Source organism: Myotis myotis, unplaced genomic scaffold (genome assembly GCF_014108235.1).
Source record: "Myotis myotis isolate mMyoMyo1 unplaced genomic scaffold, mMyoMyo1.p scaffold_m19_p_2, whole genome shotgun sequence".
Lineage (NCBI taxonomy): Eukaryota > Metazoa > Chordata > Mammalia > Chiroptera > Vespertilionidae > Myotis > Myotis myotis.
Window position 1 is genome coordinate 35,423,696 of NW_023416324.1, and position 16,505 is coordinate 35,440,200.

Below are 16,505 nucleotides of genomic sequence, written 5' to 3' on the forward strand. Positions count from 1 at the left end.
AGATGGGCCCCTGTTTTCATAGCCCTTTGCTTAAGAATTTATATTGATTATAGTTTAAAAAATATCCACACAATAATGTAGGCTAAAGAAACTGAGGCACATAGAGATTCAGTGTCTTGCCCATGGTTTTGTGACTAGTAATTACCAGACTAGAAGTCATCTAGTTTTAGTTCAGTGTTCTTTTCTCTGAATCATACCTCTTATTATTAGTTATTTGATATTGAATTATAGAAGAAACTTTTTAAGAAGAAACTTTCAAGCAGAGGTTAAAGGAAGACTAGATTCCAATAAGTAAAAAGGGTTCTTTTGTTTTCTAAGATGCTATAATTTGAGCGCTAAAAGAGATTTTTTTCATTTTACTATTTTATAATTTTTAATGATGATATTTTGAAAAAGAAATTTATACTGAAATGTATATTTCTCCAGCAGCAATTTTACTGTGATTTATTTTGTTAACAGTACACTGTTATCTGGCATGGCTGAGGAATGAGGTGTTCCATTTACTATTTAAAATACGTAGTTTGGAATATATATAGTAGATTACTAATTTTATTTTATAGCCAGTGCACTCTACTAGAATTGAACTTCTTTGTGGTTAGAGACTGTGATTGATTTATCTCTGTCTCTAGTGCTTAAGTGGATGTTTAATGGATGGAAGGATGAATAAATGAGTATAATAGAAAACAGAATTTTTCATAGAAGAAGTAACAGAATGAATTGGGCCCCCAAACAAGGAGGGAAAGATTCCATCTGATTAGTAATCATTAAAGATTTCATGTTAGTGATGGCATTTGAGGTAATAAAGATAACTAACATGTATGAAGCACTGGAATCGCAAGGCACTGTGCTGTGTTTTTCATATGCTTATTCAGTCCTTACATCAGTCCTGTGAAATGATTAGTCTTGTAATCTTCATTTTACAGATGAGGAAACAGAGGCACACAGAGGTTTAGTAACTTGCTCAAGGTGATAAGATAGTAAGTAGCAGAATTTAGATTGAAATCCAGACTGACTGAGAGCCTGTACTTTTTATGCCGTGCTATATGCTTTAAAGATGAAGCTAGTTGAGTTGATTGTTTTATGTTTTGGGAACTGTACAAATAAAGGCACAGAGGAAGTCAATAATACTAGTAAAAAAATAACCTTTATCAAAAGCGTGGTGTGTGTCAATTCTGTACTGTCTTAATCTTGATATGTGATATCATTTAATCCTCATGACAGTCCTGTAGAATAGATCTTATTATTTTACTAGAGGCCCGATGCACAAAATTAGTGCAAGAGTAGGCCTTCCTTCCCCCGGCTACTGGCACCAGCTTTCCTCGCAGCCCCACCTTTGTCCAAAAGGTCATCTGGAAGGATGTCCGGAAGGACATCTGGTCTAATTAGCATATTATGCTTTTATTATTATAGATAGATGAGAATATTGAAGTTCAGAGAGATTAAGGGACTTGCTCAGGGTCCCAAAGTTAATAAGTGGTAGAAGGTGATATTTGAGTCCAGACTGACTCCAAAATTTATAATGTTTCTGTTACTCCTCACCCAAGGATATTTTTCCATTGAATTTTTTTTTTTTTTTTTTTTTTTTTTTTTTTAGAGAGAGTAGAAGGGAGGGGGAGAGACACAGAGAGAGAAACATTGATGTGAGAGAGATACATCGATGGGTTGCCTTCCACACAAACTTCAACCAGGGCCAGAGATTGAACCTGCAACCGAGGCTCCTGCCCTTGACAAGAATCAAACCCGGAACTCCAGTCCACAGGCTGATGCTCTATCCACTGAGCAAAACCAGCTAGGGCCTATGATGTTTTGAATGACTTAATGCATCACCTCACATGAAAAAGTAAAAATAGAATTAGAATTTAAACCAAAAAATCCAAAGAACTTCAGGCCATATTACCTCATAACTGTGGGTATGTTTGAAGGACTAATGAGCAGTCTACTTTGCAGTAAGAATATGGTAGGCAGGAAAAAAGATTTTAATGTATGGGCCCATTGCTAGAATCATAAAATACTAACTACAAGAGTGACATCATACCTAAGTCCTCTTACAGATTTATTTATTACAATTGTGTAGGCAGAAATTGAAGGGAACGCAATGGAGGGAGACAGAGGCCCATTAGGAATCTATTGCCAGCTTATATAAAGAAAACAAAAACACTAATTTGAAAAGACACATGCACCCCTATGTTGATTGCAGCATTACTAGTAATACTCAAGATATGGAAGCAACCTAGATATCTATCAGTAAATTAATAAAGAAAATGTAGTATCTATCTATCATCTATCTATCTATCTATCTATCTATCTCTACCTACCTACCTATTTAATGGAATAGTATCCTCCTATATACTAGTAATAAAAGGCTAATATGCAAATTGTCCCTTTGACCTGGAGTTCAGCCAGGGGGCAAGCCGGCTGGTCAACCGCCCACGGCCCCTCCCCCTAGCTGGCCTGGCCCGATCAGCCCTGATCGGGCCAGGCTGGCTGGACCTCACCTGTGCATGAATTCATGCACCAGGCCTCTAGTTCAGAAATAAAAAAATGAAATATTGCCATTTATGACAACATGGATGGACCTAGAGTATATTATGCTAAGTGAAAGAAGTCTGACAGAAAAGACAAATACCATATGATTTCACTTATGTGTGGACAAAATAAATGAACAAAAGAAAACAGAAGGACTCATAGATACAGAGAACAAACTGAGGGTTGCCAGATGAGAGGGAAGTTGGAGGGCTACATGAAAAAAGTGAAGGGATTAAGAGGTCCAAATTGGTAATTACAAAACAGTCATGGGGATGTGAAGTACAGCATAGGAAATGTAATCAAAAATCCTCTATACCAGGGGTCCTCAAACTACAGCCGGTGGGCCACATGCACATACAAATATTGTATTTGTTCCCGTTTTGTTTTTTTACTTCAAAATAAGATATGTGCAATGTGCATAGGAATTTGTTCATAGTTTTTTTTTAAACTATAGTCCGGCCCTCCAACGGCCTGAGGGACAGTGAACTGGCCCCCTGTTTAAAAAGTTTGAGGTCCCCTGCTCTATACTAATAAAAGAGTAATATGCTAATTAGACCAGGAGACCTTCCGGAGACCTTCCAGATGTCCTTCTGGACAAAGCCAGGGGCGTGGCCAGCCTGCAAACGGCCCTCAGTCTCTCACCCAGGCTGGCCATGCCCCCCAGCAGGGACCCCCACCCCAATGGGGGCATGGCTAGCCTGCAAACAGCCATCAGCCCCTAGCTCAGGCTGGCCCCACCCCCAGCAGAGACCCCCCCTCCCCCACCCGTGCACCAAGCCTCTATCTATACCAGGGGTGGGCAAACTTTTTGACTGGAGGGCCACAATGGGTTCTTAAACTGGACCGGAGGGCTGGAACAAAAGCATGGATGGAGTGTTTGTGTGAACTAATATAAATTCAAAGTAAACATCATTACATAAAAGGGTACAGTCTTTTTTTTTTTTAGTTTTATTCATTTCAAATGGGCCAGATCCGGCCCGCGGGCCATAGTTTGCCCACGGCTGATCTATACTAATAAAATGGTAATATGCTAATTAGACCAGACGTCCTTCCGGACAAAGCCATGGTGGTGGGGCCAAGGCAGAGGCAGTTAGGGGGATCAAGCCAGCAGGCAAGCAGGCGGTTAAGAGCCAGCGTCCCAAATTGCAAGAGGGATGTCCGATTGCCGGTTTAGGCTCGATCCCACAAGGGTCCTGGATTAGAGAGGGTGCAGGCCAGGCTGAGGGACACCCCCCTCCCTGCACAAATTTCGTGCACCGAGCCTCTAGCATATAATGAAAGCCCAGCGACCAAATGGTGGAATGACCAGAACAGCCGGTCAGCCAGTCGCTATGATGCACACTGACCACCATGGAGCAGACGCTCAATGCAGGAGCTGTCTCCTGGTGGTCAGTGCACTACCACAGTGGGAGCGCTGCTTACAGGGATGAGAGGCTGCTCCCGCTGCGAACCCCAGGCCGATGGGCAGGAACCCAGGCTGCAATCATCGCCTCTTCGCCCCAGGCTCCTCCTCCTCACTCCCTGCTGCCTCCTCTGGATGCCTGCAGGTTGTGCAGTGCTGCTGCCAGGCTCACAGAGCTAACCCCAGAGGCTAGGAGGCAGGTTCATGGCCGCTGCAGGACTGAGAACTACTCTACCGCCTCTCAGTGCTATTGTCCATGGGCCCGGCCCTGATCGAGTCCCCTGGAGAGGCAGATGCTCCGGCTCCATAGAAGATGCTGGTCCACAGCTGCTTGGCTGGTCCACAGAAGGGCAGGTCCACAGCTGCTTGGCTGATCAGAATGAGCGGCACTCCCACAGTGGGCTGATCCACGCAGGCCAGCCCCCCCACCAGTACACAAATCCTGTGCACTGGGCCTCTAGTAGTATAATAACTATGTATAGTGTCAGGTGGGTATTAGAATTATTGGAAGGATCTCTTTGTAAATTATATAAATGTCTAACCACTATGCTGTACACCTGAAACTAATATAAAATAATACTGAATGTCATCTGTAATTGAAAAATAAAAATAAAATAAAATGTAATAAAATAAAAATAGTTTTTAAAAAAAGAATGAAATCTTGCCATTTGTGACAACATAGATGGACCTAGATCAGTGATGGCGAACCTATGACACGCATGTCAGAGGTGACATGCAAACTCATTTTTTTTGGTTGATTTTTCTTTGTTAAATGGCATTTAAATATATAAAATAAATATCAAAAATATAAGTCTTTGTTTTACTATGGTTGCAAACATCAAAAAATTTCTATATGTGACACGGCACCAGAGTTAAGTTAGGGTTTTTCAAAATGCTGACACGCCGAGCTCTAAAGGTTCGCCATCACTGCCCTAGATGGTATTATGCTCAGTGTAGTAAGTCAGACAGAAAAAGACAAATACCACATAATGTCACTTATATGTGGAATCTGAAAAATATAAAATAACCCGGACACTACTCTGTCTCTAGCACCGAGAACAATGTTTGGCATAAAAGGAGTTCAATACATGTTTGTAAGTGAATGAATTACTGTTGTGCTAGCTACTGTGAGGAACCCAGAAAATACTTATTACTACATTATTGAAATCACTACAGAATAGAAATGTGCTGTAATTTTAGAAGATGAATGCCCAGTAGTTTTGACTCTTATTTCATTACAAAGTGTTGTCAGAATTAATATTGCGGTGCTGTCTCCAGAACACTAAGTATCATTGTTATTCTCTGTTAAGTAAGAGGAATTATCAGTTTCCAGCGGGGACTCTGAAATTGTGCCTGCCCCTCCAGAATTAGTTCATGAACCATTTGTGTGTTTTCAGGTTTGAAGCAGCTAAGCTTGTCATGCAGTGGCTCTGCAACCATGAGGATCAAAACATGCAAAGGATGGCAGTTGCTATCATTTCCATTCTGGCTGCCAAGGTACCTGAACTCGTGTTTCCCTTATAGTTATTATTTTCCCCAAATCCAAAAGCCACAAAGGTTAGTAAGCCTCTCTGCCAGCCTGCTTATTCACGCTTGCAATTCAAAATTGCAAAATTCCAGGTTGATCAAAGACTTTACTCTGACCTTAGCCTGCTATAGTGACTGATATTACATTCACACTAGTGGGTTCTTGGACATTTATTTTGTCTGCTTGCTTGCAGCTTTCTACAGAACAAACTGCACAGCTTGGTGCTGAGCTCTTCATTGTGAGGGTAAGTGTTATCTCCTCCATGCAGAGCACTAGACAGTTTTCATTTTCATTGTTTTCAGGCAGTGTTGTGTATGTATCTTCTGATACTTTATATATTTTTTTTGATACTTTATATTTTAAAAATTATTTTTCTTTCTTCTAAATGAGTGTATTAATTTCTTTTTATAGAGGCAGCTTTACTCCTTAACAGAGATGGAAAGAGCCCTGAACTATAAGAGTCAGATGACCTAGGATCTCATTTGTAAATTCATTTTGTGAATTTAGAAAAATTGCCTGAACTATTAGTGTATATATAAGCCTTAAGATCTTACCGAGTTCTAAAATTCTGTGATTTTGTTACATTTATGAAGAAAATGTAAAGATGATTATAGGCATAAGATTGTGCTAGCCCTAGCTGGTTTGGCTCAGTGGATAGAGCATCGGCCTATGGACTGAAGGGTCCCGGGTTTGATTCCAGTCAAGGGCACATGCCTGGGTTGCGGGCTTGATCCCCAGTAGGGGGTGTGCAAGAGGCAGCTGATCAGTGATTCTCATCATTGATGTTTCTATCTCTCTCTCCCTCTCCCTTCCTCTCTGAAATCAATAAAATATATTTTAAAAAATATTTAAGATTATGCTAGATGATTTGGGGAAGAATATAATTTAAATAGTTCATGTATTATTTTGCTTGCTTACACAGTTGAGGAAATAATATAATGAACAGTGAAAAGTTAAAAACCTTTAAAGAGAATAAATATGAATAGTGTCTTAGGGAGAACTGGAGGAAAAACGTCCATTTTGGGGCTTCCTGTTATAATCCTGGCATGAGGTGTTTGAACAACCATAGTGGATAGAAAAGTCAAGTGAGAGACTCCTTTTTTCTATGACATAAATTATCTATGAAATGACAAAGTAAATCATTCATTTGATAGGTAATTATACAATACTCATCACCTACCACCTTAAAATGTTAGGGATTCACACTGAATTATATTTCTAATACCTTCCCATAAGAAATTCACAGTATAGAAAATAGCTATGTAGAGGTAGTTATAATGCAATCTAATAAGTATAATAATAAAGATATGAATGAAATAAGTAACATAAAAAGAAGGCTGTAGTGGTAAATGGAAAGTGTATGCATTCTTAAATTGACATATCTAGGTTTATTCCTAATTCTGTTATTTATTAGTGGTGTGATTTGGGGCAAGTCACATAAATTTTCTTAAGGGTGGTAAAAAATACTTTATGCAGTTATTATGAAGATTAAATGAAAAGGAAAAAAGAGTAATTGAAGGAATATATGCTAAGTGCTAGATGATAGAATATATATTGTTAAGTGGAAAATGATGCTGATTTTATTTATTTTTACTATATTCAGAATGGCATTTTAATTATAAATAAGGCTTTTCATTGCTATATATGTCTCAGTACTTTTAGATGGAGATATATTCAAAGATTTTAAGGAAATAGCCCCCTCATATGCTTTGGGGGAAAATTAAGCTTAGCTTAAGCAGGAATTAGCAGAAATTAATAGTAGTAGTAGTAGTAGTAGTAGTAGTAATGATAGCTTTTTTTTTTTCTTTTAATTATCACCTACAATTTACAAATGAGGAAACAAAGAACTGGCAAACAAGTTTACACAGTTAATCAGATGCAGAGAGATTATTATATTTAAGCTCAGGTAACCTGATTCTGATGCCAAACTCTTAGCCTCTATGCTATTAATTTAAATAATTGCACAGAAGTGTTTGTGTTTCTTAAATATTTTTCCTGAACTGTATGTAACTTGGAGTGTTTATTAATGTTTTCTTGTATCTGTTTTAGCAAAGCTGTCTCTTACTTCCAAAAGTGTAATGTATAAATGGAATTATGGATGCTTTATGTAGGTGTTAAAACATTTAACTTGCAAACTTTAAATTTCAGAGGTTAAAGCTATGACAGATAATATATAAGTGGAATTTCAAAGTTATTATCTTATTTAAATCCAGTATAGACTTAATTTTTTCCTGCACCTCTGTTTTCTTTTTTAAAATGTATCTTTATTGTTGAAAATATTACAGATAGTCCCTTTTTCTCCCCCTTAACCTCCTCCTCCCGGAAATCCAATGTAGACTTTAATTCTCTTACTATTATATTTAGTTTGTCCTTTCTTTTTTTTCTTAAAACTTGAAGATAGAATTAGTTCTTCCATTACTTTCTCATACTAAGTTGACTATGATCAAATTTAATACCTCTCAGACTGAATTTCTTCTCCTGAAAAATGGGGATAGCACTACTACAATTTAGGATATAATTTGCTGATGCTAAATAAATGTTTGCTTCATTCTCCCCTTCACCTTTTATATGCCAGGATCTGAAATGAGTATATGTTGTCACTGATAGGGTAAGATAGTTGGTCCCAAGGTTTAATCATTTTGCTTTTCATTTTATTTAGAGGTGATTAGACTATAGATGCAAACAGAATAATATAGAAGTATTTGTGAAGTTCCTATACTTTTTTCTTGTTGGAGGAATAGTCTGGTCTAGGAGGCTGTTTGTTATAATTATAAAAACCTTTATAGGAAGTGTCTTAAGCCATGAGACTAAACCTAATGGACTTTTAGTTATTGCCACTAATAATTGTAATAATTCAATAATGAGAAATTAATTCTATTTTCCTTCTTTTAGCAACTTCTTCAAATAGTGAAGCAGAAAACCAATCAAAATTCGGTGGATACTACTTTGAAATTTACTTTGAGTGCACTTTGGAACCTCACAGATGAATCTCCAACCACTTGCAGACACTTTATTGAAAACCAAGGGTTAGAACTCTTCATGAGGGTTCTAGAGGTTAGAATGGGAATTTAGCCTACAGTTTTGACATTTATGGATTGATTTAAGCATTTATTACATTTGATTCTTTAGGTAGTTATAGGTTTCTCTTTCTTTTTACAGTCTTTTCCAACTGAGTCATCCATTCAACAGAAAGTTCTAGGACTTTTGGTAAGAAATAAGCATTTCCTGCTTAGTTCAAACCTATAATTATTTTCTGTCTGAGGCGATACATTGAAGTTGCTATTGTATTTATAAATACTTAATGACATTAGGAAACATATGTATTTTAACTAAGTAAAAAAGCAGTGTACAAAACTATATGTACATACTAAGATTTTCACCACATTAAAAGGAAAATATGAATTACATACTTTATATTTTTGGTATAGTACAAACTTCATGAGCATGATTTACTTTTATAATCAGAAAAAAATCTCATTTAAAAATGCCACATACAAAAAAAGAAAAAAAATGTCACTAACCTAAAGTATTTTTAGAGGCCGTGTTTGGTAATTAATAATTACTACTTAAAAGACTTCTTAACAGTCCTGGCTGGTTTGGCTCAGCGGATAGAGTGTCGGCCTGTGGACTCAAGGGTCCCAGGTTCGATTCCAGTCAAGGGCATGTACCTTGGTTGCGGGCATAAACCCAGTGGGGGGTGTGCGGGAGGCAGCTGATCGGTGTTTCTCTCTCCTCGCTGTTTCTAACTCTCTATCCCTCTCCCTGCCTCTCTGTAAAAAATCAATAAAATATATTAGAAAAAAAAGACTTCTTAACAAATCATATATTCAGTAAATATATTGGATTTGGTGAAAGTGAGCCCTCTAGGATTTTGAGACAAAGATAAAAGATCAGATGTTTTATGGATCAAAGATGAAAGATCAAATGCTTTAATCTCTGCAACAGGCAAAGTGCCCATGTGGTAAAAACCATTTTAGAGCAGACCTCTGTTCTGAAGGAATTAGATCATAGGAGGCATAGATTAGTGAGTAAAAATATGTAGATTTGTGTTTGTTTTCCAGATGCAAGACTTTGAAATACTGAGCAATAAGAGATGGATTTGGGCGACAGCTGGAGCCTGGCATTTAAGAAGGACCTATCTATTCACTTAGCTATATAAAGTAGAAAATGTAAAATGATCTAAATGCCCAGTAATAGGGAAATGTTAAATAATTTAACTGGTTAGAGTGTTTTTCCAATACGTCAAGGTTGCAGGTTCAATCCTGGGTCACAATCAACCAATGAATGCATAAAAAAATAGAACAACAAATCGATGTCTCTTTCACTCTCTATCCATCTCTCCCTTCCTCTTTAAAAATCAATAAATTAAAAAAAATTAAGAGTTTACCTTAAAAAAAAAAAGAATGAGGATAATCTTCAGAGTAGTGAGATAAATTGGAAACCCCTGAATTGTTTCCTGTGTGAACAGAGGTCTTCCTTATGTGCTGCCAAGGGAAGCCATTACATCCCAAGTCCAGATAAAACACCTGCCTTCTGTAGGCCAGACTTTAGTGGGGACCTAAGGCTATGAAATTTTTAAGGCACAAGATCGCTATATTGCTCAAACAAATGGATGCTTTTTGTCTTCATCTTATGTAGGCTCTCTACAGTATTCAGAACTACTGTTTCCTTTACCCTTTTGATATACTCACCCCTCCCTGCTTTCTAGATACCAAACTTTTCTGTTTTCTTCCTATCTCGCTTGCTCTTGTTTTCTAAGTTGGGGTTTAGCCACAGCCTTGCATGAAGGTAGGCCCCTAGTTATGAATTATAAGGGCAGACTTTTCCTTTTCGGCCAGAGAGTAGATTACAGTAGGTTTCTTTTTCATGTATCTATCCACTCTTTTATTGAGGTGTAAGACTTTGAAAGTCCTTCATTTGTATGTGAAGTCTTAGTTCCAATTTTTAGCCCTTACCTTCTGGCTTTGCATGGCTATTAAAACCCAGTTCTCCTCCCCTGCAGATTGGTGATGGCCTGTTACTGCTCTGGTTTGGTTCTGTTTGCTACATATTTAAAGGCTGCTAGCTATTATTCACCCAGCACTTCTAGATATTTTATATCAGGACATTTTTAGGTTATCTATTTAACAATTTTGCCAGAAAAGGGACTCACTGTTTATTATTTTGTTTGGAGAGGAGAGAAAAAAATCACCCATAATCCCACTGTGCTAATATAGCAACAGTCTTCATCTATGTCCATATACAGGTCCATGTTTAAATCATTTCAATCTCTGTTGTTTCTTAAAGTACAAAGGGTCATTAGGCATTTACTATATATTACTTTTAATTTTTTTTCCAGAACAATATAGCTGAAGTACAAGAATTGCATTCTGAATTAATGTGGAAGGATTTTATAGACCACATCAGTAGTCTCCTTCATAGTGTGGAAGTGGAAGTCAGTTACTTTGCAGCAGGAATTATTGCCCATTTAATATCTAGAGGTGAACAAGCTTGGACATTGAGCCGTAGCCAGAGGAATTCTCTTCTGGATGACCTGGTAGGATCATTTGGTGTTTTCTGGAAGCATACACACAATATTCATAGTGGTTAAACTATCAAAGCTTCATAATGCAATAATGCAGTGCTAAATAAATATTGTAATCCCTTTTTTGCGTGTCTTGTGTCTTGCAGCATTCAGCTATTTTGAAATGGCCAACTCCAGAGTGTGAGATGGTAGCATACAGGTAATTAGCAAGATAATTAACATTAAGACAGTAACCTAGTCATTTTGCTTGCCTAGAGGTCCTACTAAATGTGTAATTCCTATTAGGTACATAATCCCCCTACCCCCTGCCCCCAGGTATCTATCTTCCTACTGGTTTTAAAAGAAGCAAAGTATCTTTACTTTCTGCTACCTCTCATTCATCAGTCCTTCCTTTATTCCACTTTTATTGAAGACAAATGCCAGGGACTTGTTTTTTGCTCTTGAAATGTAAAGAGGAGTAAGAGATGGTGCTTGCACACAAGAACCTAGTGAGGGAGACCAAATGTGAATCAGATATGATTCACTATTATGCTAGTTTTGTGCATAGAAGGCTATACAATTAAAGATGAGAGTACTTAAATCTGCATTGGAAAATGGTTAAGAGTTTCCAGAGGATGTAGATTATGAGCTGAATTTTGAGAGATAATTAAGTAAGGGCATAAGATTTTAGGAACAGGAAACAGTATATTAATATAAGGAGTTCCAAAACAAGATTGAGAGAACCAGAAGTAGCACCAGATTAGTTTAGGGAAACAATTTATAATAATCTATTAAGGTGCATACTGGATGCCTAACTCTGCTTATGACAATTAGTTGACTTGATAGCTAATTGCTAATTACTTGAAATATTCCAGATGGCTGCATAATATTATTACAACTTATTTTTGTTGTCTACTTCATAAATGCTGATGCTGCCAACATTTATGATTCTCCCAACTTATGTTCTACCCACTTTTGGGTAGAAAACCAGTAAAAATAGAAAGGCTAACTCTAGACCTCCTTCATGGTGTTCTATCAGTTAGTTACCAACTAACTTTTTCTTTTCTAGGTTTTCCAGCCAAGGTCTGTTATTCTTTAAATGTGTATCTTCAAGACCAAAAAAGTACTTTTTAAAATTTCTGTGTTAGTACCTTGTTCTAGTCACCTTCCATCTTCTCTACCGAGACTTCTCAGAATATGGTCCTTTTTTCAAATGGCTAAGACAAAGGAAAGATATACTGATAGCTCATTTATATTAGTTTAAAAATAGTTGGATAAAATTTCTAGAGTGAAAAGCTCAGGAATCATTGCTTTGGGAAATGACACTAAGCCCTGGCTGGGTGGCTCAGTTGGTGGGAGCATCGTCCCATACACCAAAAATGTTGTGGGTTTGATTTCTGGTCAGGGCATATACCTTGGTTGCAGGTTCATTCCCCCAGTCAAGGTGTGAACAGGAGGCAACCGATTGATGTTTCTCTCTTACATCCATGTTTCTCTCTCTCTCTCTCTCTCTCTCTCTCTCTCTCTCTCTCTCTCTCTCTCTCTCTCTCTCCCTCCCTCCCCCCCCCCCTTCTCGCTCCCTTTCTCTCTAAAATAAATAAACTTATCCTCAGGTGAGGAATTTTTTAAAAAGAAAGAAAATGACACTAAGTAGAGGATGTAACTTTTCTTCTTTTCTTTTGTACTTTTAGGTCCTTTAATCCATTTTTTCCATTACTTGGCTGTTTCACAACACCAGGAGTCCAGCTATGGGCAGTTTGGGCCATGCAACATGTCTGCAGCAAGAATCGTATGTACCAAAAAGAAACTATGTTTTTCTTTCTCAAGGAAAATTCTCCTTACATAGAAAAGCCATTTCTGAATTGTGTATTTAAATGATTTTTAAGGACATAGACTTTTTAAAATACTATATAAGAGAATCTTAGTTTATAAAGTACATTTATTTTTTCAGAATGAGCTTGCCAATAGTAGATACTGAATGATAATAGTGAATGAGACTTAAATTGTTCCAACATGGAATATAAAAGTTAGGAGCCACTCTAACGGATTTGGCTCAGTGGATAGAGTGTCTGCCTGCAGACTGAAGGGTCCCAGGTTTGATTCTGGTCAAGGGCACATGCCCGGGTTTCGGGCTCAATCCCCAGTAGGGGGCATGCAGGAGGCAGCAGATCAATGATTCGCATCATTGATGTTTCTATTTCTCTCTCCCTCTCCCTTTCTTTCTGAAATCAATAAAAATACATTTAAAAATAAATAAATAAAAGGGTCAAGAGAACCTAAGTTTTATTCAACAACCCAGACATTTAAAAAAATAATAGTAAAAATTAGGAGCCTACAGTGGGTTCATTTTTTGAGCAAAATGTCTTAAGGAGATCCAATATTTATGGTACATTCCAGTACCTAGTCCTCATCTACACAAAATTTCCCCATTCAAGATGTTGCTCTCTGCACCCATAGTCTGTGGAGAAGCAAGGCATTTAGATAAGGGTTTTGTTTTTTGTTTTATAAGTTTTTAGAGAGAGAGATAGGGGGGAGAGAGAGAGAGAGAGAGAGAGAGAGAGAGAGAGAGAGAGATCGATCGAGATCAGTGGGCTGCCTCCTGCACGCACGCAAATGGGGATTGAGCCCAAAACCTGTACATGTGCCCTAACCAGGAATCAAATAGGTGACCTTTCAGTGCACAGGATGACGCTCAACCAACTGAGTCACACCAGCCAGGCCTAGATCAGGTTTGATATCTCTTTTTTAAAGATTATGAATCAGCCCTAACCTGTTTGGCTCAGTGGATAGAGCGTCGGCCTGTGAACTGAAGGGTCCCAGGTTCAATTCTGGTCAAGGGCATGTACCTTGGTTGCGGGCACATCCCCAGTAGGGGACGTGCAAAAGGCAGCTGATCGATGTTTCTAACTCTCTATCCCTCTCCCTTCCTCTCTGTAAAAAATCAATAAAATATATTAAATAAATAAATAAATAAAGATTATGAATCAACTGTTTTGTCAGTTATTTATTAATATAAGTTCATTCCATAAGTTACTTTAAACATTGCACAAGAAACACATAGAAACACTAATAATAAAGTGTAGTGTGTGTTTTTTTAATTAAAAATCAGGACCAACATCATCAGTCATTAGAGAACTATAAATTAAAGTCACAGTGAGATACCAGTTCACACATACTAGGAAGGCTGCCTATAATCAAAATGATGGACAAGGACAAGTGTTGGCGAGGATGCAAAATAACTCTTTCACATTCTTTGCTAATGGGATGGAAAAATATATAACCACTTTAGAAAATAATTTGGTGACTTCATTTGCCCAGCATTCCAGATATTTCCTCAAAATCAATGAAATGGAAAGTCCACCAAAAAACTTAAACAAGAATTATAACACAGGTGTATATACATTTGCAAAACTCATCAAAATGTGTATTAACTTTAATTTTGTTTTATTGTGTGTAAATTATACTTTAATAAATGACTAAAACTAATAAGGCTTTAAAAGTTGTGTGTAGCCCTAACCAGTTTGGCTCAGTGGATAGAGCGTTGGCCTGGGGACTGAAGGGTCCCAGGTTTGATTCTGGTCAAGGGCATGTACCTAGGTTGCGGGCACATCCCCAGTGGGAGGTGTGCAGGAGGCAGTTGATCGATGTTTCTCTCTCACCGATGTTTCTAACTCCTATCCCTCTCCCTTCCTCTCTGTAAAAAGTCAATAAAATATATTTTTTTAAAAAGTTGTGTGTACAAAAAATATTTTAAAATAAAAATGCAGAAATAAAATTGCATGTACAATATCAGTGCCATTAAATTTTTAAAAAACAGAAATGAGCCTTAACCGGTTTGGCTCAGTGGATAGAGCTTCGGCCTGCGGATTCAAGGGTCCCGGGTTCGATTCCGGTCAAGGGCATGTACCTTGGTTGGGGGCATATCCCAAGTAGGGGGTGTGCAGGAGGCAGCTGATCGATGTTTCTAACTCTCTATCCCTCTCCCTTCCTCTCTGTAAAAAAAAAAAAAATCAATAAAATATATTATTTAAAAAACAACAAAAAACAGAAATGAGGGTGGGGGTGGAGGTACTGGTGGAGAAGGTTAAAGGATTGAGAAGTACAAATTGGCAATTATAAAAGTAGCCATGGGAATGTATAGTCATATAGGAAATACAGTCAATGATATTGTAATAACTGTATGATGTCAGATAGGTACTGGAAATATTGGGCAAACACTTTGCAAAGTATATGATTTTCTAACCACTATGCTGTACGCCTGAAACTAAAACAAAGTAATATTGAATGTAAACTGTAATTGAAAAATATAATAAAATAAAAGAATATATTAAAGAGCAGGAAATGCATAAAAGTGTAACAAGCACCTATCTTGTGATTTGGGGTCAAATAAATTTTCTTTTCCAGATTGTCTATGCCTTAAGGTTATGATTAAAATGTAAATGTAAATATATGTATGGTACCTATATTATTTATGTGTGGGAACTTGCAGTGTAGACATAACATCATTACAAAGGTATTTATCAATCTGTAGCATATGTTAGCGGTCAATAACAAAAGAGCTAAATTTAAGTGAAAATTATTTTTTTGTGTGTGGAATAATTTTTAAGTGTTTTAAGAAAAGTTCTTTCTCTTGTTTTCTTTCAGCCTCAAGGTATTGCAGCATGTTGATTGAAGAAGGAGGATTGCAGCATTTATACAACATCAAAGAACATGAACAGACTGATCCCCATGTCCAGCAGATTGCTGTGGCCATTCTGGACACTTTAGAAAAACACATTGTACGCCATGGGAGACCACCTCCCTGTAAAAAGCAGCCCCAGGCCAGACTAAATTGATAGCCATAGGCAATTGGATAATTGAATCACAGGAATCCTTTTTGTGATAGGTTCATTAGGATATCGTCTGTGATGTTTTGGGGTTTCCATAACAAGAGGCTTAGATCAGTTTGGGATTGATGATGTACAGTACTGCCCATGTGAACAGTCTCTAATTTGTTTTGTGATTTTTAACTTATGAGGTAAGAAGGGTCTCTTCCTTCATCATTGCTTTTTAGAAAAATTTCTACATCTTTCAGTGTTTGAACTTACCTGTGCTTGAAATTCTAGTTTTATGATAAAGTTTGCACGAACCCTTAGGCCAGACTTTTCTGACCTTAAAGACCCTTCTAATCAGTTTGCAGCTTCAGATAAGCTGTTAACCTGATTTCTTAAACTGCTTCAGTTGTAAATTTTATAATGCTCTGTATAAAATGCCTTTATTCTCTGTCTGTGTACCTTTTATCAGATGCCCTCCTTAGTGTGAAAGAATGGAAATCTGAACCCTCTCCTTGGGAAAGCTACTCACTGGCTGGAGCTTGGATAGCTGGAAGAAAAATATATTAAGAAGAAAAACTATTAAGGGATAACAGAGTTTAGGAACTGGGAAAAGGTCTGGTCTTATGGTATAGTTTTTAAAGTGGAGCAGGCTATGCTTCTGGAGTCCACATCTCCTGGGGCAATGAGCAGTAGCTTCTTCATAATTATTCCTGGAAGCATGGGCTTCTGCTT

At 37.5% G+C, this 16,505-nt stretch overlaps 1 protein-coding gene across 3 annotated transcripts in view; it reads left to right on the forward strand.

Moving 5' to 3' along the window:
- ZYG11B (zyg-11 family member B, cell cycle regulator) overlaps window positions 1-16,221 on the forward strand; it is a 76,700-nt gene extending 60,479 nt beyond the window's left edge. For 2 of the 3 annotated variants that reach the window (XM_036348935.1, XM_036348937.1), the window contains 8 exons: window positions 5,326-5,425; window positions 5,650-5,700; window positions 8,349-8,510; window positions 8,616-8,663; window positions 10,795-10,992; window positions 11,127-11,179; window positions 12,651-12,748; window positions 15,604-16,221. In XM_036348935.1, coding sequence (XP_036204828.1) covers window positions 5,326-5,425; window positions 5,650-5,700; window positions 8,349-8,510; window positions 8,616-8,663; window positions 10,795-10,992; window positions 11,127-11,179; window positions 12,651-12,748; window positions 15,604-15,794 — 901 coding nt within the window. In that variant the 3' untranslated portion in view covers window positions 15,795-16,221. The remainder of the gene's footprint in view (window positions 1-5,325; window positions 5,426-5,649; window positions 5,701-8,348; window positions 8,511-8,615; window positions 8,664-10,794; window positions 10,993-11,126; window positions 11,180-12,650; window positions 12,749-15,603) is intronic. The other variant, XM_036348936.1, reaches the window with a different exon arrangement.
- The last annotated feature ends 284 nt before the right edge of the window (window positions 16,222-16,505 follow it).